Source organism: Pyxicephalus adspersus, chromosome 6 (genome assembly GCF_032062135.1).
Source record: "Pyxicephalus adspersus chromosome 6, UCB_Pads_2.0, whole genome shotgun sequence".
In the NCBI taxonomy this organism is placed as follows: Eukaryota; Metazoa; Chordata; class Amphibia; order Anura; family Pyxicephalidae; genus Pyxicephalus; species Pyxicephalus adspersus.
In genome coordinates, this window is record NC_092863.1 from 35,244,222 (window position 1) to 35,270,552 (window position 26,331).

The 26,331-nt window shown below is 37.9% G+C and overlaps 1 protein-coding gene across 1 annotated transcript; it reads left to right on the forward strand.

Moving 5' to 3' along the window:
- The first annotated feature begins 7,180 nt into the window (after positions 1-7,180).
- LOC140332707 (olfactory receptor 13G1-like) lies at positions 7,181-8,104 on the forward strand. The gene has a single exon (XM_072413900.1). It carries the CDS (start codon positions 7,181-7,183, stop codon positions 8,102-8,104), a length of 924 nt encoding a protein of 307 aa, XP_072270001.1.
- The last annotated feature ends 18,227 nt before the right edge of the window (positions 8,105-26,331 follow it).

The window sequence follows — 26,331 nt, forward strand, 5'->3', positions numbered from 1 at the left end:
AAGGAGTCATATGTCTAGATTAAAGTATTCAAACCCTGTGACAATAACAGGCATTTGGATATTGATCTTAAAAAAAAATAATATGTACCTTTGATGTATGTACTAATTGTAACTTGAAAACACACTTGATTTATTTTTGCACAAAAACCTCCTAAACCTGAAACCTCTTTCTTTCCCCCTCTTCCCTTTATACCTATGCTATGAGCTCTAAATAATCAACAAAGAGGTTGGCTCAACACAACCCATATGAAACAAAGACAAGAACCAACACCAAAAACAAATTTACTGTGTAGTAGTAGTAGTACTGTGTCCCCTCTAGTTAATATCTTTACTAAACCCACCAAAAAATTGTTTGTGTGTTCTGGACACTATATGCATACATTTTGCTCCTGGTGTTCACATGAGGCTCCTGTGGGCACTCTTGTCTTTCTGCTACATTTTAGTCCTCTTTTCCAGTTCTGAGCCTGTGCAGCAGCTTAATACAGAGCCTCAGAGATGTGCAGCCTGAGTCTCCTGCCCCTGTGAATCAGCTGGACCTGGATTTATCTTCACCTGGATCTTTGGTAGAATACGTTTGTGCTCTTCCCTTTAAAAATGACCTGGCCTCCATATTTGCGGACATGAAGGATTATTTCAAAACAGAAGTATCCTCTTTGCGTACTGACCTAACTCACACCCTAGCTAGAGTGGAAGAGGTGGAAAATAGGCCGGATTTACAAGAACAAGCCATAAACCATCTTCAAGACGCTCAGCAAAGGTCAGTAAAGGTTCAGCGTACTATATTTTACCAGTTAGAAGACGTTGAAAATTGGGGCAGGAGGAATAACTTCAGGGTAAGAGGTTTACCTGAAGCTACAGGGCTCAGATTATTCAGATTATGTGCTTTTCACGTACTGCTCCTCTTCGGTTTGATAGAATACACAGAGTGCCTAGAGCAAAAAAGCTGCTGCACCTGATTTATGCTGGGACATTATTTTCCGTTTACACTATTTCTTGGATAAAGGAGCCATACAAGAGGAGCTTAAACTATCTTCTACCTTAGAATTTGATGGAGCATCCATTACTATCTATCCAGATTTGGCCAAAGCTAGGCTTGATAGGCACAGGTTGTTACGCCCCCTCTTGTCTGCACTTTGTGAGGCTGGTATACAATACAAATGGGGTTTCCCTGCTTGCTTGATCTCTAAAATAGATGGCCATTCCGCTTTCCAGAGGACCTTGATTCTTTTTGTGATAATTTGGGAATAAAAAAGCCCTACCTTTCAAGATGGCAGGAAGATGACTGTAAGGGCTATAGCATTTTACAAAATGCATCCTGGCGAAGGAATCAACGCCTCTGTCAGTCCTCAGCGTCAATTACTGCTGCTCCTTCGTAAAGGTTCTGAGGATTTTTTAGAGATGATAGCTGCATTGTATTTCTCTGTTTTTTTTATCTTTCTATATGAAATGTTATTTATGGGTTGGAATATTTTCCCATATAATATGGGTTTTATATGTTTGGTGCTTATTTTGGGGATGGAGAGGGATGTATATTGTAGTACTCTTTGTTTGCTGTTGTTGATAGTGGACAAATGTCTCAACTAAATGTACCATTAGATGACTAAGTGTTTAGTCATGTCTCCCCAAGCTCCATTGCTGAGGGCCTTTTTTAGGCTTTACTTAGTTTTGCAGGATATCCTGCTATTGGAGCACTACCCGCAGTATAAAATTAATTGCGGTTTTGTTTTTTTTTAGGAAAAATGAAAAATTAAGTTTTTTATGTATATTTTTGTAGCATCACAGAATATATCTTAATTATGTAATATTCATATAATCCACAAGATGGCGTACCTACAATTTAAATGTGTACACTGGCTGCGGTTTTATTTTTTTATATATCTTCAACCTATGATAGATCAATGAGAAAATAATATTGGTAATGGTTTTGCTTTAAAGTTTAAAGTAATGATTAAATATGATATTATTAATCAAGTATAAAGATCATCTTGATTGGTCAAACTATAGGCCTATATTACTAATAAATATAGATTTTAAAATTCTAGCTAAAGTTCTTGCACTTAGACGGTATGTGTTTTTACCTGCTCTGATCCATAAAGATCAAGTTGGTTTTGAACCAGGACGTCAAGCCTCAGGCAACATTTGCCGCACTTTACTACTCAATTACTTACCCAGGAAGTCTAGTCAACAGCCTATGCTATTATCCCTTGATATGAACAAAGCTTTTGATTCTTTATCCTGAAAGTATTTATTTTCTGTTTTACACAAGTGGAATTTAGGAACAGATTTTATATTGTGGATAACTGGTATTTATTCTAACCCTACTGCGTCTGTTAAATACTGTGAGTATATGTCTAAATCCTTTCCCTTTGCTGCCAGGGGTGCCCAATATCTCCACTGCTTTTTGTGTTAGCATTGGAACCTCTGGCAGTGCTCAACAGGCAGAGTAGGGCAATTTTGGGAATTAAGATATACTTCTCAATATACTCACAAGATATCTTTATTTGCTGACGATATCTTGTTGTATGCCACTTCACTCCATGTTATGTTACCATCTCTTTTTAAAGAACTGCCTTACTTAGGAGTTCGTATAGTGGCAGATTATGGTGTGTAATACAAGGCAAACTATGTTCCTTTAATCAGATCTCTGTGGTCTTTTGAAATCTTGGCATATACCATTACTTTCATGGTTTGGGCGTATGCATACCATTAAAATGACATTTCTACTGAAAATTCAATATTTTATGAGGGTTCTCCCTATATGTTTTTCATATGGAATTTGCAAAACGCTTCAGAAAAAAGTATTGAATTTTTTTTGGAGAGGTGGATTTCCTCGCATTAGCAAGCAAATATTATTCCACCCTAAATTTGTGGGAGGTCTTGGAGTTCCACACTTATATTCTTACTACAAGGCTTCCCAAATGGCCCAATTTACCTCTCTATATAATGCAGATTGCCCAGGGTGGGCATTGATAGAAGCAAACCTTCTTTCACCTGTTTCAGTGACTAGTTTACTTTGGGGACCTGTTCCCAATAGGTCTAAATCTATGAGCCCATTTCTGCGATATATGCTGCTATACCAATGGTCTGTTGGTTGGTGTTTATTAGTGTTAATGTTCGAATTCGGGTTGTCCTTATATTCAACCAGAATATGGTTGTTCAAATTCGGATAGATCCGACCCGAAAAACACGGTATTCGACAGCAAAAATTCGGGAAAAAAAGTTTTAAAAAAAATAAAAATAATCCTAAATAAATTTAATTTGTATGTGTTTTATTTTAACTTGTTTTTTTTTTTAATTTTTTACAGGTTATCCGACCAAGACATTACGAATCATAATGTCATTGTGGGATTCCCGGGAACTTTGCGGTTACAGTTAATTGGAAGCAGGTGCCTTCAATTAGCTGTAACCGCAAGCAATACCAGGGCAATAGAGGTTGAATGGAGATACGTATCTCCATTCATCACCTCTACCGCTCTGTGATTGGCTGGGAAATAGGAAACCCTGATGACAGCTCAAGCATCTTCAGGATTTCCCTTTCCTCAGCCAATCAGGGAGCAGAGCAATCAGCTGAGCTTTACTATGCTGACAGCTCTGCTCCCCTGATTACTCCCGCAGCCCTAGAGGAGCTGTGACATGTATTACATATACAGAACATGTCACAGCTCCTCTAGGGCTGCAGGAGTGATCAGGGGAGCAAAGCTGTCAGCATAGTAAAGCTCCGCTGATTGCTCTGCTCCTGGGGAAAGGGAAAGCCTGATGACAGCAAAGGCATCATCAGGATTTCCCTTTCCTCAGCCAATCAGGGAGCAGAGCAGTCAGCGGTTGGTGCAATCATGGTGGGTGCAATTTCGTATCTGTCTGAAACTATTGCTACTATGTGGTTTATTAATTCTTTGTTTTACCTGTCTGCATGGGAAAAAGAACTTGCAATTGTATTTTCAGGGGATGATACTCTGAATTTTTGGCAAGCTATACCTAAAATTTTCAGGAATGTGCTTGCCTTAGAAGATTCTTATAAGGTCCTAATGAGATGGTATCTCACTCCTGCTAGAATTGAACGCTCCTTCAGTATCTCTAAACTGTTTCAGGGGCTGTGCTGAAAAAGGTACTATGGGTCACATATGGTGGCTTTGCCTGAAAGTCTTGAGATTATGGATTAGAGTATACCATATGATCTATTCAGTATTGGGTTTTAACTTGCCCAAGGACCCTTGTTATGCAATGTTTCATGTCCCCTTCCCTAATGTTGATAAAAACTCTCGTATTTTTATTTCTCATATTTTTTTGGTGACTAAACTGACCATTGCACATGCATGGAAAACTCCTGCTCCAAATTTTATGGAAATTAAAAATCGGGTTCATGGTATTATGGTTAATAAAAAAATCACAGCCATTATCGATGATAAGTATGATAAGTTTTTGGTTATATGGCAACCTTGGCTAGATTATTATTTGCCTTCTTCTAGGACTATTTCTCTTTTATTTATATGATGTTTAGTATTTTATTTTTACATATTGTGACAAGATGTTCCCTTTGTTGTTGATTTCTTTTTCTTTTTTTTTTCATCTCTCTTTTTTGTTTTTAAGAATGACCGGGTGTACATACTTTTTCTTTTTTTCTCTTTCGCATTATATACACATATATCTTGTTATTTTTTATTTTGTTTTTTGTTAAAATGTAGCTGTGCAGAAACAGCTACCTGTTTTCTTATTTCTTTTGTTATTCATTATTCCTCTTATATTCTATATTTTTCATTATTTGATTGTTATTGTATGACTACTGCTGTTCTCTGTATTTTCATCCAATATTTTTCCAGTTCATTAAAAGGACCTTAAATAGATTGTTAACATAATTGCTAGGATGGGATGGGGGGGTCAGGGGCACCCATTTCACCTTAGAATCAAATTCAAGCTCCTGTGCTATGATTATAATCTCCCCACAGTTCTTGTCCTACTTACCTTCCTGACCTGATAGAAAAATACTCCCCCAGCCATTCTCTTCTCTCTTCCTAAAACCTACTGACTTCCTCACTCATAACTTCATCACATGCACGACTCCAAGACTTTTCTAGAGCTGCCTTGACTCTCTGAAATGTTCTTTCTCATCCTATTTAGCTTGTTATTACTTTCTGCACTCAAAAAAATAAATTTTTCAAACTTGCCTACCCCAATTTTTCTGTCTCTTCCATCACTACTTCTCACTTTCCATATCTCCTCTCCTATTGTGTGATACTTCCCAAACTTCTTAGATTGTAAGCTTATCTGGACAGGGATCTCTCCACCTCTGTCTGTATCTTTCTGTCAGTTGCAACCCCTAATTTTTGTACAGCTCCGCATAATAGGTTAGCATTATTTAAATACTGTTTAAATAATATTATTAAACACATACTTATCAATCTTTATGTATCTAAATGATTAATTTTGTCCAGCAATGTATATCCATCATCAACCATGAAAAGTAAGGCATTTGTAGAATTTGTAATGCAAACTGTCATTAACAATAGGATTTTTTAATTCAAATTATGGAATGAAAACTTAGGAAAAAAAGTGTGAACACTTAGAGGGGCAGTAACCTTTGACTTAATTGCATGGTAAGATAAAAGCACTGAGGTATTAATTAGCTAAATTTTGATGTAAAGATACAAACATATTGTCAGTGTAAAAACATAACCTAAAAAAACCCTAAATTTAAATGTTTACCCTTATAACCTGTTCCCAAAGGTGCCTCTGACCTCCTTGGCAACTTTGGCGACAATACCATTTTTTGGGTCTGTGTAGTTAGGTCACAAATTTAACACTCGGCATTAAATGAATTTCCCCCACCATACTTTGGTATACTGAAAAAAACATAAAAAAATGTAATACATGTGCTCCCACATGTTTCCTCGAACATCTTCTTTACCCTAACAATTTTGGGGCAAAGCCACATTCAGAGGATTTGCAATAAACTTGAAAAGTTGACTGCCACAGACTTACATGCAAAAACGCAAAATCAAGTAGTTGGTATTATCAAGTTAATGCTCAAACGTAATAATCTTATTTACAGTAAATCAAATTTCGCCTTTGTTGAATTTAGCCACTTATCCCTAATTGCAGAAATTGTCCTAATTATTTGTTGTTCTCAGACCTCAGATAAAATACTGTAGCTAAGAGCCTTTGATCCCTTAGGACATAATCTAGGTTATTTCATTATAAAAATGCTGTGATTTAGACTAGTCCACTCTACAAGAAAATAAGCACATCTTTTAATAGTATGCTAGTGAATGTTCAAGGTAGAGCCTCTGTCTGGGTTGACGCATGATCCATAAACCCAGGATTGCACAGGTCACTCCGGCTAAAAGCCAGTCCTTGATGGAGTAACTGATGGCAGGGTAGAAGGTGTCAGATAGGTATCGACAGGACTGGCAACTTCTCTGTCATAGGTCAGGAATGATGTACATTCACACAGAACACATACCTTAGAAGCTGACCCTGTTGAATATATGACCTCATAAAACACTGGGAAAAAGATTTATTGGCAGAAATGTTTCCCTAAATCATTCTATTTATTATTAGCCAGTATTTATATTGCTCTGACATATTACACGGCACTTTACAAAGTCTATTGTCATATCACTAACTGTCCCTCAAGGGGGCTCACAATCTAATGTCCCCCCCATAGTTATATGCCATCAATGCAGTCTAAGGACAATTTTTGAGGGAAAGCTGATTAACCACACTGATTTTTTTTGGGGGGATGTAGGAAGAAACCCATGAAGACACAGGGAGAACACACAAACTCCTTGTAGATAGTGTCCTAGCCAGGACTCGAACCTGTGACCTAGCGCTGCATTACTGCTTACTTGGTATTTGTCTCTTTAAGGTTTTTTTTTTCACAACAGTGTAAGGCAAAATTAAAATATGTTATTAGTGAAGCAAACATTTCATGTCTATAGCAGTGTGAAAAATCTAAAATTATTTATATTTGTAAGACTTGCCACAATTTTTTTTTGTCGTTGTTGTGTATTTTTTTATTTCACTTGCCCCTAGAGCCCATGGAATTAGGGGCTCTTCACTGTTAGAAGCATGGTTGGTACACTGTGTTCCTACCATCATTGTTCAATATATATTGTGATCCGTTCTTCCTGTATTCTGTTGAATAATCTTTACTTTCTTGTTGCCTCTTAATAAGCAAAACAGGATGAATACTAATGGTTCTTTAGTTACTGAATTTATTCTCTTGGGCTTGTTCACGCATCCAGAACTAGAAACACTTATGTTTATCCTGTGTCTGGTTACTTATACTGTGGCCTTGACTGGCAATGTAACCATCCTACTCCTGTCCATTAAAGATCCCGGTCTTAACACACCTATGTATTTTTTCCTGGGACTCTTGTCATTTCTTGATATTTGGTGCACCACTGTTACTATACCTAAGATGCTTGCAAGCTACATAACACAATCTAAAGTGATTTCCTATTATGGATGTGCTTTGCAGATGTTCTTTTTGACCTGGCCCTTGGGCGTTGAGCTTCTCCTGCTTACAGTAATGGCATATGACCGACTTGTAGCAATTGGAAATCCACTTCGCTATGCTTCAATAATTAATCATAAAGCATGTGTTAGGACTGCAATTACCATCTTAGTTACTGGCCTGATTAATTCTTTTATTCACACATGTTGCACTTTCAGACTCCCATACTGTGATGACAATAAGATTAATCACTTTTTCTGTGAGATAATGCCTTTGTTGAAACTGGCATGTGCAGATATCTCTTTTAATGAGATTGTCGTCTATACATCTGATTTTCTGTTAGGTGTTTGTTGTTTCTTTCTAATATGTGTTTCCTACATCCTTATACTTAACACTATACTAAAGATAAATTCTGCTAGTGGTAAGCGTAAAGCCTTTTCTACTTGTGCCTCGCATATTGTAATTGTTTCTATGTTTTATGGAGCTGTAATTTCCACCTATATACAACCAAAAAACAGTCCTTTAGATAGAAGCAAAACAGTATCTGCCATATATGCTGTCATCACACCTTCTCTAAATCCTATCATATACAGTTTACGGAATAAAGAAGTGAAAGAGGCACTTAGAAGATCTTTTAGGAGACTATTCTAAATTAAAATCTGAATATAAACCTATTTACGAAGCATAATTGACCAATGACATACTAATAATATTGAGCAAGCAGTACATCTTTTAAGAAATTAAAGAAATTATCGACTTCACCTCATTAATCTCAAGTGGAATTGCAGTCTGAAATAACAAACAATAAATTAGGAGTGGCTCAATGGGAGTGTAATAGGATTTAGGAAGTATGCACTTTATCTTTTTCTTAGTGCTATTACACTCAACATTTGAACAGGAAACATGGGCATTAAGAATGCCTAATACTAAGATTTTTTGTTTCAATTTGTTTATTAAAAGTTTACATAAAATAACAACACATCAAAAGAGCAGGGCACAATGCGTTACAGTACAAGCAACAAAAGTATGTATTAAATACATGATTAAAGAACATATAAGAACAGCACAGCTGCCAACTAAGTACTAAGGTATATATCAATGAGCCCTATGAACAGCATTTCTCACTCATGCTACAAAACCCATGATTCGGTAATGTAAGAAGGTGCATTGGCAGGGGTCTGCATCCAAAGGAGCAGGGGCCAACATGGGGTGAGGGGGGACTGGGAGACTTTTCACAGCCACCAAATTCTAATCACCTATGCCAAATTATCTCAGATAAGTTTGAAACCAAGGAGACAACCGAAAGACTGTCCATGCTAGCCATGTGAGTAACTTATTTGTCTATCTGGCCATTGTCTGCTGCCACTAGTAATTCCATGCATTGTATCAAATCTCACTCTAGCCATTCATAGGTTAAAGGAGGTGTAATTAAAATGAACATCAAAATGTGAATGCAGAAATTCTTGATTTGTCATCTCTTTTATTTGGTGCATGTACATTACAGTAACTAGAAACATTTCAATGTAATTCATTTTAAATTAAAACTACTCTAGTTTTAAACATATATCTTTAATGTTTGTTTGCATTGTGGCCCACAAGTTTTATCCCAATGTTAACAGCGGCCACAAGATTAAAAAAGGTTGGGCACCACTGGTTTAAAGAAATGTGAGGAAGGCCTGCTGATATTAGTTAATACCTTGTGAGCTATCAGAGAATAGCCTGAACACCAAATAAGGTTGGGGAGCACACCTTGCACCTTGAGGATAGTAGGAGGTAAAGGTATTTGGACTGTTTGGAACAGGTACAAAGACTTTGGAAGGATCTCTAAGGGGCAAACCAGAATAAATAAAGTTTGTCAAAACTGAAGGGATCATGAATGATTTTTTTTTAAGTAAAGGTGGATAATAGATAAGATAATAAAATCTACTCAGTATATCAAGGAGGTCGACCATCAGATACTTGAGCACCTCCTTTGCACATACAGAGGTTGGTAAAGGTACTGAAAAGCTCTGATAATGTAAAGAAGGGAATAGAGGGGGAAATTATGTAAAGAAAGATATCATAGGCAAAGATTGATAGTTTATAATGGTAACCCCCTCCCCCAACAAGCACTCTATGGATGTCTGGACTGGATGGCAGTGCCACATCCAGATTCTCTGTGACTGTGGAATAGAATAGGGGTGAGAGAGGAAAGCCCTCTCTTGTTCTATTAGATATCTCAAATACTCCTGATAATGCATCTAAACTCTAGCTGTAGGGTAATGTGTAAGGCAAATGGGGTGTAATGTCAGCCACTCATCAATGAAATGCAAATCAGAAAAAAACATTTAAAAGAAACCAGGGATAGTAGACGGGGGATTTACCATAAGAGGTATTCACCCTAGGATCAAGATTCAGAATGAATTCTCCACTCCTTCCCACCACCACTAGAGTGCAGTCAGCAAAATCCCTTAACACAGAAAAGAAATAAGAGGCCACAAGGGTAGGGTATAATTAGGAGAATAAAGAGACAATATGGTGTGGGGGCTGATTTATAACTAAAGAATTGTACAAGCCTGTTTTTAGTTGTGTTGCTAGTACATTAACCAACATCTTGAGGTCAAAGATAACAAAAGACATTGGCATACATTTGGACCTGTTGACATGTTTTATTTATTAGATGAATTTAAGAATCACATTATTGACGTTTTTAAAGTTTCAACATTAATTTTTAATAAAAAACTTTTACTGTAAATTAAAAGTATTTTGTTCATTCTATAATTTGGCTCTTAAATCAGGACCTAAAGGGTATTTATAATACAAAGATATTTTCAAATGAAATAAGGTGTTTTTTTTTTCTTCAATGCTTTTTATTCAATAAACCAACCAGCAGGAAAAAAATTGATAATAGAAGAAGGTGTGCGATAAGTTTATCAGGGCTGAAATGTATTTATTAAAGGTTATTAGGAGGTTTAACGGAAATTCATTTTCCTTAAAATTGCTTTTTTTTGCTTTCAAGGTTTCTTCAAATTTGGCCACATTTGAATATCTAACTATTCGTTTCGGCAGCTATACGAATAGTGAGAAATTGTCCGGGTGATCGAATGCCAAATTCGAACATCATTAAAGTCAATGGTGCGAAAAGTCTGATTTTTTTAGGGTCTTTTAAGGGCTGCAAGAGCAATCAGATTGCTCTTGCAGCCCTTTACTAGTTGTATGTGTTCTTGGATAGTGCAATTGCTGTTGCCGCACTGTGCTACTACTATGTGTTTTTAGATAGAGTTACTCTATCGTAGTGGAACTGCAGAGGTAATCTGCAGTTTAGTTTCCCACGTGACGTCACAATGGAACTGAACTGCAGATTACCTCGGCAGTTCCGCTACGATCTCTGGGCACTATAGGTGATGAATGGGGACAATTGCTGTTGCAACGCTGTACTATGTGTTGTTGGATAGAGATTCTCTATCCAAGAACACAGGGCACTATAGGTGATGAATGGGGACAAGTCTACATGTAAGTCCTGGTCAGTACCAGTATTCCCCAGATACCAGTCCCCCAAACTAACGCCGCAGTCTTCACATATAGCAGCCCCTGCTCAACCTCGGGAGATTGGTTGCATGTCCCAGCACTCGGTTGGCCCCAAGGACTTGGTGCGCAAGGGATGTTGTCTGGGGATAGGCCGGCAGACACAGAGTACAAATCAGGAAATCCAGAAACAAGCCGAAGTCAAAACACAGGAAATCAGTCCACCAAGTGAGGTACAAAGGGAAGGGCACAAACAGAGTCGGGGTCACAAGCAAAGGTCGGTCCGGGCTAGGTTCAAACGAAATGTCAGGAACAAGCCAAGGTTAGTAACAGAGAAACACTCAAAATCACTCCAGCACAGGTAAGCCCAGCAGACGCTATACCAGGCACTGGTGACTGAGAGCAGAGAGGCTTGAGAGAGGCAGTGGAGGACTGAGTCAGGTGCTAATTGGCTCTGAATCCCATTCAGCTGTGCACAATCTGTGATACCCTAAATAAGCTTGGTAAAGCTGTAGCTGGTTGAGGAGCCAATTCTACTCATTTCTTAATACACACGTTTTTAGCACCATTACCCTGTCCTTTTACTTTGCTTCCTTCCATCCCCAGTAATATTACGTCTTTTAAAACAACACAATAGGCCTGATTTATTAAAACTCTCCAAGGCTCTCATCAGTGAAGCTGGGTAATCCAGCAAACCATGATCTGGTCCAGGATAAAAAACATTTGCTAGCAAATAGGTAATTACTTTTATGAAATCCATTCCAGGTTTGCTGGATCCCCCAGCTTCACTAATGAAATTGTATCCTCTCCAGCGTTGAAGAGGTTTAGTAAATCAAGCTCAATGACAAATATAGTAGTTGACAGAGCAGCTAGAAAAGACTGTCAGCATAACAACTGGTATTCACTGTTTCCATATTTTACATACTGCCCAATTTACCCAAAGTATTTTATTGTTTAAAAGCTTTAAAAAAAATGTTACATTTACATCTCCCTCATTGATTATTTTTCAGGAAAACATTTTTGGGGGAATTTGGGAAATTCTGTCCAGTCGATCATCTCATGCAAAAAAATAAAAAGGAAGGAGATAAAATGCACAGACTCTGTTCCTGGATCTATCATTGAGAGATTTTAGATTGTTAAAATATTTAGGTATGCTTTATAAACCCCACTAAAATCTCTGATGAAAACACTCTATTTGTAATTACTGAAATTTAAAAATTAAATGTACTAGTATATAACAACACCCCCCTCAAAAAAAAACATACAGTTAATTTGCTCTCCCTAAAAAAATTTCCTTAGGTTGTGTTAATCACATATGACTATGGTAGGGACATTAGAGTGTGAGTCTCCTTGGAGGACAGTTAGTGATATGACAATTGACTTTGTAAATGCTGCATATTATGTTGGTGTTATATGAATACTAGAGATTAGCGAGAAGGCCTCCAACAGTCTCGTGAAAATTTCCTTAAAACTTCCGGTGTGTTTGGGAAATTTCAGCAAATCAGCTTCGCGAATAAAGTCAATGGGCCGATTTTAAACTTTATTAGCAAAGCCCCTATGCATGTTAGAACCACCAAATTTGCTAGGTAAGTTTAGAGAAACAGCGACAACAAGGAAAAAATACAAAAGTTCCAAAAGACTTTGTGATTTTCTAGAAAATAGCATAAACATTAGGACATAGAGAAAGGGTGAACTCAACCCACTAGCAACAGTCTCTGCCGTCAAAACAGCAGGACAACGCGTTGCTATTTAATGTATGTACCCCAATTGAATTTATATAGCTGCATAATGTGTTTACACTATATAAAAATTGTTCATTAATAATATTAATTGCTAGCTGGCATCATGACCTGGATGACATGTGATAGGAATGACACCCATAAAGTTGTGGACAAGTAGTGCGGTGACATTAGGCAAAAGGATGGAGGACCAGAGATGGAGCGTGGGTCAGCGAGAGCAGTAGCAATGTGTGGCCTCTGGTCAGCTATCGCCAGGGAGACCGCATTGGTAAGAGTCATGAGAGCTGGGTGTAGTGCATCGTCATTGCCACCCAGAAGTGTACAATTTTAGTGAATGGAGTACTGACAGGGGGCAGCAGCAACAGCAGGAAGAGGAGACAGTGGGCCCTGAGACGGAGTGGGGACGGCATTGGTAACTCGTGCTGGGTGTAGTGCATTGTCAATGCCACCTAAAAGTGTGTAATACAATTTTTGTGAATGGAGTACTGGATGGGCAGCAACAGCAGGAGGAGGAAGCGGTGGGTCCTGAGACGGAGCGTGGACCGCATTGGTATCTGGCATTTAGAGCTGGGTGTAGTGCATCATCAATAACACCCAGAAGTGTGTAATACAATTTTTGTGAATGGAGTACTGGACAGGCGGCAGCAGCAACAGCAGGAGGAGGAGGACGGTGGCCCTTGAGACGGAGCATGGACAGCAATGGTAACTGGCATCTAGAGCTGGGTGTAGTGCATCGTCAATGCCACCCCAAAGTGTGTAATGCAAATATATGAAATTTGTGATTAAATGTAAAAGGGCCAAACCAAGATGTTTTGTGCGCCAGCACTGTTGCTGTGGTCTGTGGTGTCGGAAGCGGTAGGAAGGTAAGCAATATTGCTAGTTGCATCATGAAGTGGATGACATGAATGCCAGCGGAGAATCGAAAAATGCTGACTGAGTTGGTGCAACAACTGGCAGTACAGGATTGGGAGGAAAAATTTTGTGTGCCTACCCTGGAGCAAACAAATACTGTTAATGATCAAGAGAAAATTGCCAGTCTTGTTTCAGATGCAGCTTTTGATACATCAGGTGAAGATTTACAAAATTCTGTTGAGGTCAAAGTGGTTGAAGAAACTTTAGACAGTGGTGGGACAAAGTAGTAGAAGAAAATACTGTGGTATCTACTTCGGTTTCTCTTGTGGCAGAGGAATCTAAAGTTGATGTCCAAAATAACAGTGGAATCTGGTTGAGATACATGCTGAAATAAGTGTCCCTGTTTCATGTGAAGTTCAGACTGCTAAAAGTATTACTGTGGAGGATGCTTTAGTGCTGCTGAGGTGCAGGCTGATGCATGTGTTCCTGTGTGGACTGGGGAAAAGTTTCCGCTTACTGAAGTCCAAGCTAAAGGATGGGATCCTGTTTCAGTTGAGTCTGAAGATGCAAAGAATTAAGGGACAAAAGACAAAGAGGTTAAGGCCATCACCTATGTCGACAGTGTAAAAGCTGTAGCTATTGGAAACATAGGTGAATAAGAAGAGGTTACTATTGATGTATGTGAAGAGGCTGAGGCTTTCCCTCACATGGGACAGTGTAGGGGCCATAGCTATTAATGTGAATGTGAAGCGGTTAAGGCCATCACTTATGTGGCCAGTGGGGAGCCTGTAGCTGTTGGTGACATTAGTGAAGGGGAAGAAGCTGAAACTGTCCCCTACATGGGAAATGTAGAGACTGCCACAGTTTATGACTTCGGTGAAAACGAATAGTCTGGGGTAAATATTGCTACAGCTATAGAACATGTGGCTGCACCTAGCAAAGTCTTTGAGAGACCTGAAGAAGTTATAATCAATGACAGTTCACACAATTTACAATTAGAAGATGGTGCTGCTGAGAAAGTTTTTGTGGAAGTGAAGGCTGAAAGAGGGATGGAAAACCTGAAGCCTCCAAATCCAACCAAAAAAAAAAAGAGAAATGTGTAAAGAAGACTTTCCAATATAAGCTGTGCAGCCATACTTGTCCCAGACGCTCAAATCTTGATTGTCACATGCAGAGGCACATAAGAACTCATTCTGGGGGGAAGGTGTATGAATGCTACATTTGTCATGTTCGGTTTACACAGGGTGGATTGAAGATTATGGCGACAGCAACCATGTCCTTCCTGAAGGCGCCTATCAAAAGGTTCAAAAAGATTGTTGATTGTGCTCCTGCTCCAGGATCGTATGATGTAAAGATGGCTGATGATCTCAAGGGACCTGTGTTGTTTGAAAAATCTCAAAGGTTCAGAGGAAAAGAAAAAGGTTCTAATGGTGAAGGTCAAGCAGACACTGAAAGAGAGGAACCAACATCTCCTGTGCGGCTGCGCAAACATGCTTTGCATCGATCCATGCCAAACCTGAGACAGAAACCGTAAAAAGATAAAGAATTCCAAAGGGAAAAAAATAAACTGGATGCAAAAGACAAGGAGATCATCCGACTTCAAGCCAGCTTTCAAGAACAAATTGAAACACTGCAGAAAAGTTAAGCTACATCAAAATCAGCTTTTAAAACCCTTAAAGAAAAGAATCCTCTCTTGAAGAAAATCATAAAGAGGTGGCCACTCAAAATGAAAATTTGGCAGAGGAAATAAACCAAACCCAAGTTGTAGTTCAGGAACTCAAAGGAGAAAATAAAAACCTGGAGAATTATCTATCAAATTTCCAAGAGCAAATACGGGACCTCAGACTGGAACTAACCAGCAAAAAACAGGAATATGAGCATAAACGGGGAACTGCAGCATCTCAGATAAATGAGCTGAGCTAGACTTCCCATTCCCTGCATCAGGAATTGCCGAGTAGCCTGTTGGAGGAGGAGCCGAAGGGAACACTAGATGATCTTGATAAATTACAACAACAGGAGGTGGTCGCAGAGAAACTTATCATGGAACTAGAGCAAGAACATCAGAAGAGGGCAGAATAGATTGTACAGCTAGAGAAAACTCTTCAAAGCAAAAATGCAGAGCTTGAAAGTGCAAAGGGAGAAACCTGGACGAAAGCAGAAAGTGCGGTCCAAGCAAGAAGGTAAACCAAGTGTTAAAGATACCAGAAACAACTTGATCCAGAGCACCTGGTCCCAAAAAAAAGAAACTGTTTTGTGTGTTTGTTTGTTGGCCTAGAAAAAGAAATACAAATAGGTCTTCAATGGCAGCCTACAGAAAGGATAGAGCAAGAAAATGCAGGGGAGTGCACACGCCCTATTCTGGGTAATTGTATTGGAATATTTTGTCTAACCCCACACACAGAACTGCTGCTAGCCCTTACACACACGAGTGGTTCCCAGGTGACATCACCATCATCGTCATTCTCATTTTCATCTAAGCCAGCAAATGGAGCCACTGATGCAGAACCCTCGCCCAGCAAGTGCTGACCATACTCTCCAAGAGTCTTAAAGTCTGCCTCCTGCTCTGAAATTAGCAATGACAGATCCTCAGGCTGTTCGTCAAACATCAAGGGAGACTCCTATCTTTGCTCCTGTCACGGCTGTGCTGCTTGCTGCTGCTGCTGTAGAAGAAGAGTCTGCTGCAACTTGAGGCCCCTGAGACCCAGTCCACAATACTCTCCACATAACATGGCTGTATGATTGTAGTACGCCCTCTCAATAAATCTACGAGCGTACTGCACACATCTCAGACCTGTTTGACAACTTGTGCTGCTGCCTTCAACAGTTTGCTGCTGTTCTACAGTGGCGGACTCTTGGGCCACTCGAGTATGCCCCCTAACAGATGTGGCAGGTCACCCAACGCCACGCCTTCCCCTGCGTCTACCGCTCATCCTTTACTTATTCGGGCAAAAAGGAACAGAATGAATTATCTGTATTTTTTTTAGAGAGAAAAACTGATTGTTTCTGGGTTTTTTTAATAGCAAGTTGGATCAGAATGAAATATCTGTATTTTTTGAGAGAAATACAAACTTTTTTTGGCTTTTTTGATAGATAGCAAGTGGGATCAGAATAAAATATCTGTATTTTTTGAGAGTAATACAGACATTTTTCTGTTTTTTTTATAGATAGCAAGTGCTATCAGAATGCAATATCTTCATTTTTTTTGAGAGTAATACAGAATTTTTTCTGGCTTTTTTGATAGATAGCAAGTGCTATCAGAATAAAATATCTGTATTTCTTTGAGAGAAATACAGAATTTTTTCTGGCTTTTTTGATAGATAGCAAGTGCTATCAGAATGAAATATCTGGATTTTTTGGGAGTAAAACGGGCATTTTTCTGGCTTTTTTGATAGATAGCAAGTGGTATCAGAAGGAAATATCTGTAGTTTTGAGAGAAATAAAGAAATTTTCTGTCTTTTTCGATAGATAGCAAGTGGGATCAGAATGAAATATGTAAATTTTTTTAGAGTAATACTGACTTTTTTTGGCTTTTTTGATACATAGCAAGTGGGATTAGAATAAAATATCTGTATTTTTTTTAGAGAAATACAGACGTTTTCTGGCTTTTTTGATAGCAAGTGGCATCAGAATGCAATATCTGTATTTTTTTTAGAGTAATAAACATTTTCTGGCTTTTTTGATAGATAGCAAGTGGGATCAGAATAAAATATCTGTATATTTTTGAGAAAAATACAGACATTTTTCTAGATTTTGATAGATAGCAAGTGGGATCAGAATAAAATATCTGTATTTTTTTGAGAGTAGGACAGAAATGTTTCTGCCCTTTTTGCTAGATTGCAAGAGGTAGCATAAAAACTGCAAAATCTGTATATTTCCAGATATACAGATGGCTCCTAACCTGTCCCTGTCACAATGCACTTCTCTTCCTGCTTCTTTTCTTCACGCAGAACACAAGATAGAGTGACTAACCCCTCCCTCCTTCCCTGTATATATGCCTGTGCTCAGATCTCTCCTGATTGCGCTTTTTAGCCTTGCTGTGCATCCTGGGAGCAAATGATTCGCTCCCAGCGGTGCCATACCTGCCGGAAATAGTCGCCGTTCCCGCCCCCTGCGTTTTCCCTTGTTTGTTCGGCGAGAACATGACCTGGTGGCGAATCATAAGGCTGTTCTCACTTACTGAACATTTAAAAGGCCCAATTCGCCACGAGATCGAACGTACAAATCTTGTTCACTCATCCCTAATGAATACTAGTTATTACTAAAAACAAATCTTGTTTAAATCATTGTGCTTAGAATAGGCAGTATAGCAGTGGAGAACATTTTAGGTTAAATTTAGGCTTAGCAATCGTGATCAATTTCATTGTTTTTCTAATCACCCAAATAAAGTATAATTGCTAAATTACATAATTTGTTTACACGTTAAAGCATCATGTATTCTAGCTAAGAGCCTCTGATCCCCCAAGATACAAAGCATGCTACATTATAAAAACCATGTGGTTTAGATTAATTGACTGTACATCATGTACAACATAGCAATGATGGCATGGATTTACAAGATACGTTGAAAAATTCACATTGGTAATGATGTTTGCATTGCTAAAATTGTGAAACACCTGATTTTATATATGAGCTATTTGAGGGGTAAGATGGTTTCTCAGAACAGATATACTATTTATATATTATTAACTTTCTTTACATCCGTATTCCTCTCCAAGTTTAGTTGTCAACAACCTGTTTCTTCTGGTATATTTTAAGACAAAGGCACAGGACATGAATAAGGATAGTTCTTTGTTCATCACCCATGGATTAAACTTTTGACATTTGAAGATATTTGTTAGAATGATCGGTTTACATTATACATCACATATAGAAAAACTATATATGTCAGTGTAGAGTAGTGTAAAAGGAGAATTCTTTTTATCATTATTTCTATAACTGTATAATTAGCAAGGTTTTTATTCAGGTCAAATTGAAAAAGTATGGGTTTCTTATCAGAAATAACCATGAACATTTATTTTGCCAAAAATAATTTCTGTTTTAATAGTCTTTAAAAAAAGTTAATTAATGTTTTATATTGTTATAAACTATTATTAGCAAGTCTACCGCTCCTATACTATATGTCTAGTGGAATATGGGTGTAGAAGTCATCATCCAAGGAGTGTAGCAGACAGGGGGGTGGCAAAAGTATTTTTGTATAGATTTTTCCCCAGACAACATTGGTATATTATATATTATTTAAGGTGAAATTTGGTATACATTGTGTGTGTTTTATATTATCTATAAACTGCTGATTTTTTTTTCTATTGACTCACTGAAATTTTGCATTTGCTTTTCCTAAAGAAGTAGGGTGGACAACAAAGCCTGTTAAAATATCTCAAAATCCTTGTACGTATAATGTGATTATAATGACATTAACACTGGTATAATAAGGCATTATAGTTTAAGCAAATGAACAAATAAACTATGATAGCAAACAGTTTTTTACAATGATTTTATGTGTTATATTAAAATTGATTTTAAAAATTGTGGATTTTATTCAGACAAAAAGATATCCTGAAAAGTATTTTCATATTCTAGTAATAAAGACTTTGATCTCAGTGTTTGGATGCCGATACCAGAAATATACCCTAACACATACAGGGTTTTTTTTCCCTTTTTGTTTTTAATTTCTTTACTTTTACTAGTATCGATTATTTCCCTTTCACATTTTAGAATACTTTCTTTTTTGCTGTCCCTTAAAAAAAAAAAAGATATGAAAACCAACATGTCATTAGCATCTGAATTTATTCTCCTGGGCTTGTCCACTCATCCAGAACTGGAAACAATTATTTTTATTATATTTTTGGTGACATATACAGTGGCTTTAATTGGCAATGTAATGATCCTTTACCTGTCCATTACAGACCCTGGTCTTAACACACCTATGTATTTCTTTCTGGGACTCTTGTCATTTCTTGATATATGTTCTACTTCTGCTACAATACCTAAGATGCTTTCAAGCTATGTAACACAGTCTAGGGTTATTTCTTTTTATGGATGTGCTGCCCAGACATTTTTTTTTTCATGGATTTTAGTTGTTGAGCTTCTTCTTCTTACAGTGATGGCTTATGACAGATATATTGCAATCGGAATTCCACTTCGTTATGCAGCAATAATGAATCACTGGCTTTGTATTAAAATAGCAATCACTTTCACACTCATTGGCCTAATTGATTCATTCATTCAGACATCTTTCACTTTCCAGCTTCCATACTGTAATAATATTAAGATAAATCACTTCTTCTGCGAAGTAATGCCTTTGCTGAAACTTGCCTGTGCAGATATTCATATCAATGAGATTTTAGTTTTTACATCTGATTATGTATTTGCAATTTGTACATTCTTCCTAATTTGTGTTTCCTATATGTTTATACTTAACACTATATTAAAGATTCGTTCCGCTAAAGGCAAGCGTAAAGCCTTCTGTACATGTGCCTCTCATGTTATAATAGTGTCATTGTATTTTGGAGCTGTCATTGCCACTTATATTCAACCAAAGCAAAGTTCATCCTTAGAGACAAACAAAACAGTGTCCGCTCTATATGCTGTTATTGCACCTGCCTTAAATCCGATCATCTACAGTCTACGAAATAAAGAAGTTAAAGAAGCATTCAAAAGAGCTATTAAAAAAAATGTTTTCAAAGAGTTGAAAAATGCATTTTTTTGTCAGGAATTGTTATCTAAAGAAAGTGCGTTGAAAAACACAAAATAACAGACTTCTGCGTCCGTTTTTTTTTATTTTACTAATTATTCTGTTGGATTTTCTTTTATATGTTTAACTTAAATTTACACAAATTTGCTTTGTCACATTGTGTCTTCTTAAATGACTGTTTTTATATGAACTTGAAATACTGTGACATTGTCTGAATGTATGTACATGTTTTAATGTATGTGTAAAAGCAAAAACAAGGCACATAGCAAGTTTTGCTTTTGTTTCCGCTATCTAAATGTCATAAAGGAAATTAAATAAAAATGAGGATGTTGTTCTTTGTTGACTTTTTTGAATACTCATTTTTGGCATCTAGTATAAGAAATCAAAAGAAAAAACTGGCTAACATCAATACAGGGGTATGCAAATTAAGTTAATGCAATGAGGCTGGATTCACATTTGTGTGGTACTGCACAAAACAATATTGAGAGTAACATAGGTTAGTGCACTATGTAACATTTCCAAATAGAAATAAAATGGACCAGCATGGTACCACATGTATTGTGTTTTTAAATTATGTAATGTGTCATCACATGTAATGTCATGCCACTTCCACCTCATACAAAGACTGATACCTAAGAGCTGGTCATACCCAACTCTTCCTATGGCAACAAATCACTCCTATACTTATGAACAACTGTCTGATTGCAGAAATAGATCACTACAAGAATTGATCTGTGTACAGCAAAACTGACCAGATCTCATTATAATACAACACTGCAAGCCAACTTCCAAGTACTGTACATACGTACGTTTGTTAAAAAAAAGAGCAAAACCATTTCAAACCAATATAAATAAAGGAAATAAATGTCATTCGCACCCATATTGACGTGTGCCCATAGTTAAGGTCTGGGTTCTGAAGTGGGCAGATGGCATTATCAAGAAAGTATATGTATTAGGATTTTCACTCAATTTAAACAACAAATAAGATAGTAAATAAAATACAAAAGTAATTAGATACTATTTGATGTGTGATAAACCTATGTCTGCAACAAACTATGTGCTGTTAAAATAGCTGTGATGATGAAGATTTCTATTATGCACCATACATAACTATAAGCTAGAATTACTATGTTAGTTCACAGATTATTAACTTAACACTAAATGTTAACACTAACAATGTTAACACTAACCTTTCAGTTACCTTTGTACAAACAAAAATCATGCTAGTTTTAAATTTTCTTGCACTTGATTGGGTATTACATAACAAACTTTGCAAGGTGATCATTCTGTTAGCTAAGTGAACAGCCTTTTTTTTATAAATAAATGTTGGGTGGATATCATGATGACCACTAGTCAAGCTGAAAAGGAGGAAATGTGGGTATAGGAAGGGTTAATTTGTTTAGGTTTAAAATAATTGGACAAAGGGGATGGGGTGATGGTGGTCCTATGGGGGGTCAAAGGGCAGTTATAAAGGGGGGCCAGCTGAGGGGAGAGGTCAGTTGGCAGAAGAAACGTCAGTGAAGAAAATTGAAAATTGGACCACTGGAGTGATCTGGCCATAAAAGATATAGATCTTTAGCTTGGGCGCCTGAGAAATGAGGCTGTTGTGCATAGAGTAAGGGACAGCATGCTCCTCTGCACACTTGGCAGTCCCGGCCGCCGGACCGCTACAGTAAAAGCATTACTTGATGCTAGCAAAAGTTTTGAATCCTACACCAGATCCATTCCAGGTTTGCTGGATGACTTGATTTCACTTATAAAAGTGTATCCTATCCAGCCTTAGGGGAGCCTAAAAAATCAGGGACATTGTTTGCTTCATAAAATCTTATACTCAATTCCAGAAAACTACAATATGTGGACAACTCCACAAATAGTGCGTTAGCAAAGCATGCATCACTCCACATTTCAGACATACCGTATTTTTTGCCATATAAGACGCACTTTTTCTTCCCCAAAACTGGGGGGGAAAAGTTAGTGCGCCCTAAACGACAAATGTGTTCTAAAATAATTAAAATAATATACTCACCCGATACCCGATCCTGCGTGTGTGTGTCTGACTGCATGCAGCGTCTGTCTCTTCTCTCCTCTGCCAGCATCGTGTCTTCTCCTGTCTGTAAAGCAGAGCGAAAGAAGCCGGCACAGCGCCACCTGCTGTTCCCTGTCCTAACTGCCGTACAGTGGAAAAAAAGCACAGAGTGATCAGAAGGGGAATTTGAATGACACAGAGTGATCAGAAGGGAATTTTGAATGACACAGAGTGATCAGAAAGAGAATTTGAAAGGCACAGAGTGATCAGAAAGGGAATTTGAATGGCACATGAGTGATTAGAAGGGTAATACCGGTATGAATGGCACATGAGTGATCAGAAGGGGAATAATCTTTCAGAATCTTTTTTTTCCAGATTTTCCTCCTTTAAAATTGGGTGCGTCTTATATTCCAGAGCGTCTTATACGGTGAAAAATATGGTAATAACCTGGGTCCCTCCAACTTTGTGGAGCTTTGCTCCCGGAAGACTTTGTATGCTCTATGTATCAGCTTAAATTGAGTTTCTCTCCAAACATCATTGACCAAAATTTTGTGCACTGTAAGGTAACCCTGCAGATTTGTATCTACCAGATTTTCCATTGGGTAGTTTTTCTGCCAATTGGTATCCAAGGGAGATTTAAAGAATGCATTTTGATAAAATCAGTATATCAAAGAAATAGAGGGAGGGGAAATTGTCAGAAACAGTCTAAATCAAACAAATATTTCAATAACATAACCTTTTTGTCTTACACATACAAAAAACCGGACTTGATTGGTGCCAAAGAATGAAAGGACAGTAGTCATTTCCACATACTCAGTTCTCTAAGTATCTTGGTGGATAATTTAGATAATAAATAGAGGAGGGATGATTACTTATTTTGTTTACCCTTTTTTATTAGGTAATAGATATCCTTGCTATAGTAAAGGAAGTGGTTGATAACTATGAGCCTGTACCTTCATTTGTCAATGCGAGTATCTCACTTTTTTCTTATTTTTAGCTGGGTTATATAGATGAATGTCAGAAATAATGTCCAATATTGGTAGATGGCTGGGCAGTGAATAACAAAATAATGTTTGCAAAATGTCGCACAAACCTCCTGCTTCCCTACAGTGACTCTATGAAATTCAGAAGAGGTAGCCATAGTACAAACTAGTGGTCCCAAGGCTAAACTGAATAAAAGATGGAACAACAGGCACCCCTTTCTAGTGCCTGTTGTAAATTAATAGGTTGTGATATAAATCCTGGAGTATGTACCTGAGCCGTAGGAGAGTTTTACATATTTTATTTATATTTTACATATTTTGTAGCAGATAGCAATATGCTTCTCTCATTCAAATATGTTTTTTTTTTAACTTATTTTTATTGAATTATACCAGAAATCAGAAATACAATAGTAACAAAATAACATACATGACTTTACACAGAATAAATAATCTAACTAGATATGCAAATCCATACAAGTTATACATAAATGCATAACTTGTATGGATTCTGGTATTTTTGAAATACCCATAAGTATAAGGTTTGAAAAACCCCTAAAGTTAGGGAGTCGGGGGCATATATGTTATATATGGACAGTTTTTTTCATCAAAAACTCTATTATCTATTAAAAAAAAAAAATTCTGCCCTCCTGGTCAGCTGAGCAGGAAAATACCTTGCCCAGTGACTGTTTATGGAGGAGTACTAGAACTCCAGGCTTCCCATCTACAGCCGGGGATCCTCAGACCTCCCAACCCACATTTTCCTCATCCTGTGGAAATCCGACATGTCAAGATGAGTTTCCTGCAACAGCGCAATAAGTTTTTAAGGTTTTTAATTTTTTCATTTTAAAATGGCCATTCTTTTATGGGGGACCTCAACCCTCTAAGATGCCAAGAAACTATTCTTATTAGTACATTTAAAAAGGCTACAACTTGTTATACATTCTGCAATTGTCATAGTGTATGAGGTCCTAACCTGTGTATTCCACCAAAATATGACCAGTACTATGTCTCTGGGGATGAAGAGCCATGCATCCAGAGGGCTATGTCTTATCAACTGAGGAAGGAATCTGAGCGTTGTCTTCCAAGGACATGACCACCCACCCTCCAATGAGAACTTCTTAAAAACATTATGTCTAACATGTTGTATCAAAGAACACATATTGGGCAAGAACAAACAACACAGAGAAAAATAATCTACACATTATTAAAACTTATACTTAGATCATAATTGTGTTATAATTAATATGTTATAAATCCTTTAGCGGCTCACACCCAAAGGTAGATGAAAGGAGACCTATGTAGGATCCTCTAAATCATTAGGGTTAACGCACCTACTGAATCATAAAACAACACAACTATAACTATAAAGTACTAATAGCTTCAGATTAGATTCAAATCCAAAAACAAATCTGATAGTATCCAATATTGAGGAGCTTTGTATTTCACGTGACCATAGCAAGGAGTTCTATAGTAGGCACTGGAATTATTTATCCTTCATCTTTAATATTTCTGGTCCTACTGTCGTTCAACTGTTGGATTTGTCTTTGGTCTTCTTAACTTTGGGTGCTGGTGCAGTGGATTGTTGTGTCTTTTGTTTTAAAGGTATCACCTCTTGGGATTCTGTAACTGGCATATCCGATAACTCCTGTCTTAGGACCTGCAAAAGGATTCAGACTTCTTTGCTGTGGTAAACATGTGATTGGTACCCTGAGGATCCCTGATGTGTAGATTTGCCAGATAGGCCAAAGTAAAACAGATTTTACTGTGGAATAATTCCGAGCAGACAGATTTAAAGCTCTTTCGCTTGTGGGACACTTCTATGGAATAATCTGCAAAAAGCAGACGTGAGTGACCAGAATGGAGTATCACTAAATGAAATTTATTAGATCAGGGATGATATTGGCACATACTTCTGTGAGTTGGGATGTTTTCACACTTTCCAATATCTCTATAATGCTAAGATTATTCCTTCTGACTTTATTGTCTAGATCAGCCAACGTTTTTACAATTACTTGTTTCATCTCCAAAATGGCTAATTTGGTGTAAGCGATTTTAAGATTATCCTCCAGTGTGGAAATACAGGATTCTCCTGAGGTAACCTGGGTGGCTTAAGCTTTCAGCTAATGCCTCATAGACTGGATGCCTTTGCCTATGCAGTGTCCTGCAGTGTGAGCGTTATTAGACCTGCCACTGCATCCACGATCTTAGAGCAGTCTTGTATGTTATGAGACATTTCCTCATCTGAAGCTGGTGGGGATTGACTGCTAACAGGCTTGGTCTCCCTCCTGGCAGCCATCTTGATTTCACTCACCCTCTGATCTTCCTGGCGGCTTATGTGAGCTGCAGAGTGTTGGACCTGCACCCGACCAAGGAATTTGTTCATCAGTGGCCAGCAAAGTGTACCATGGAAGGAAAGCTGTCGCCCATGATCGCAGAGTGGTAATTAAATGATCAATATGGATTGAATTTGCTTTTTCAAATATACAGTTTCACACAGATGGCATTATATTTGGCTCCAATAATTTGGTATATGAAGGAATTCATGGTTATTCATCACTGTAAGATTCCCGGGTTCTGTGGCTGCAAAACAAGCCCAGTTCATTACGCCTCCAGCACCCTGTTTTATTCTTTGGCTCTTGGGCTTTTTGCAATTTATCTGAGCATTGCACAGTCTGGCCTTAGAGTGAATTCACTAGGATGCCTTATTTCTTTCTTATTGTAGAATGATGGACTTCAAATTGTTGCCTGTTGATGGGCAGTAACAAATGCTTACCTACGATCATTGCTTATCCCTGGTAATTGACCCCTGGCATGTGACCTGACCCCTCTTGCTTGCTGCCTGCCTCGAGTCCGGCCTTCCTTGACTATCCTTCTGCTTTGTGATTTGGTACCATGTTCAATATTGCTCACCCGATGTGCCCAAGGACCGCAACCTGGCAGAAACCAGCGGCGCAACATCCTCACCATCAGAGGCTCTGGGGAAGACCTGGTTACTGCTTAGACTCTGCGCCTTGGCCCTTCTCAGGGCTCACCCCACTTCTGTCCATGCTGTAGTGCCCCCTAGTGGCTTTGTCTCCTTTGGG

Coding starts and splice junctions, on each gene's coding strand:
- LOC140332707 (XM_072413900.1), top strand. CDS start 7,181: ATGAATACTAATGGTTCTTTAGTTACTGAATTTATTCTCTTGGGCTTG.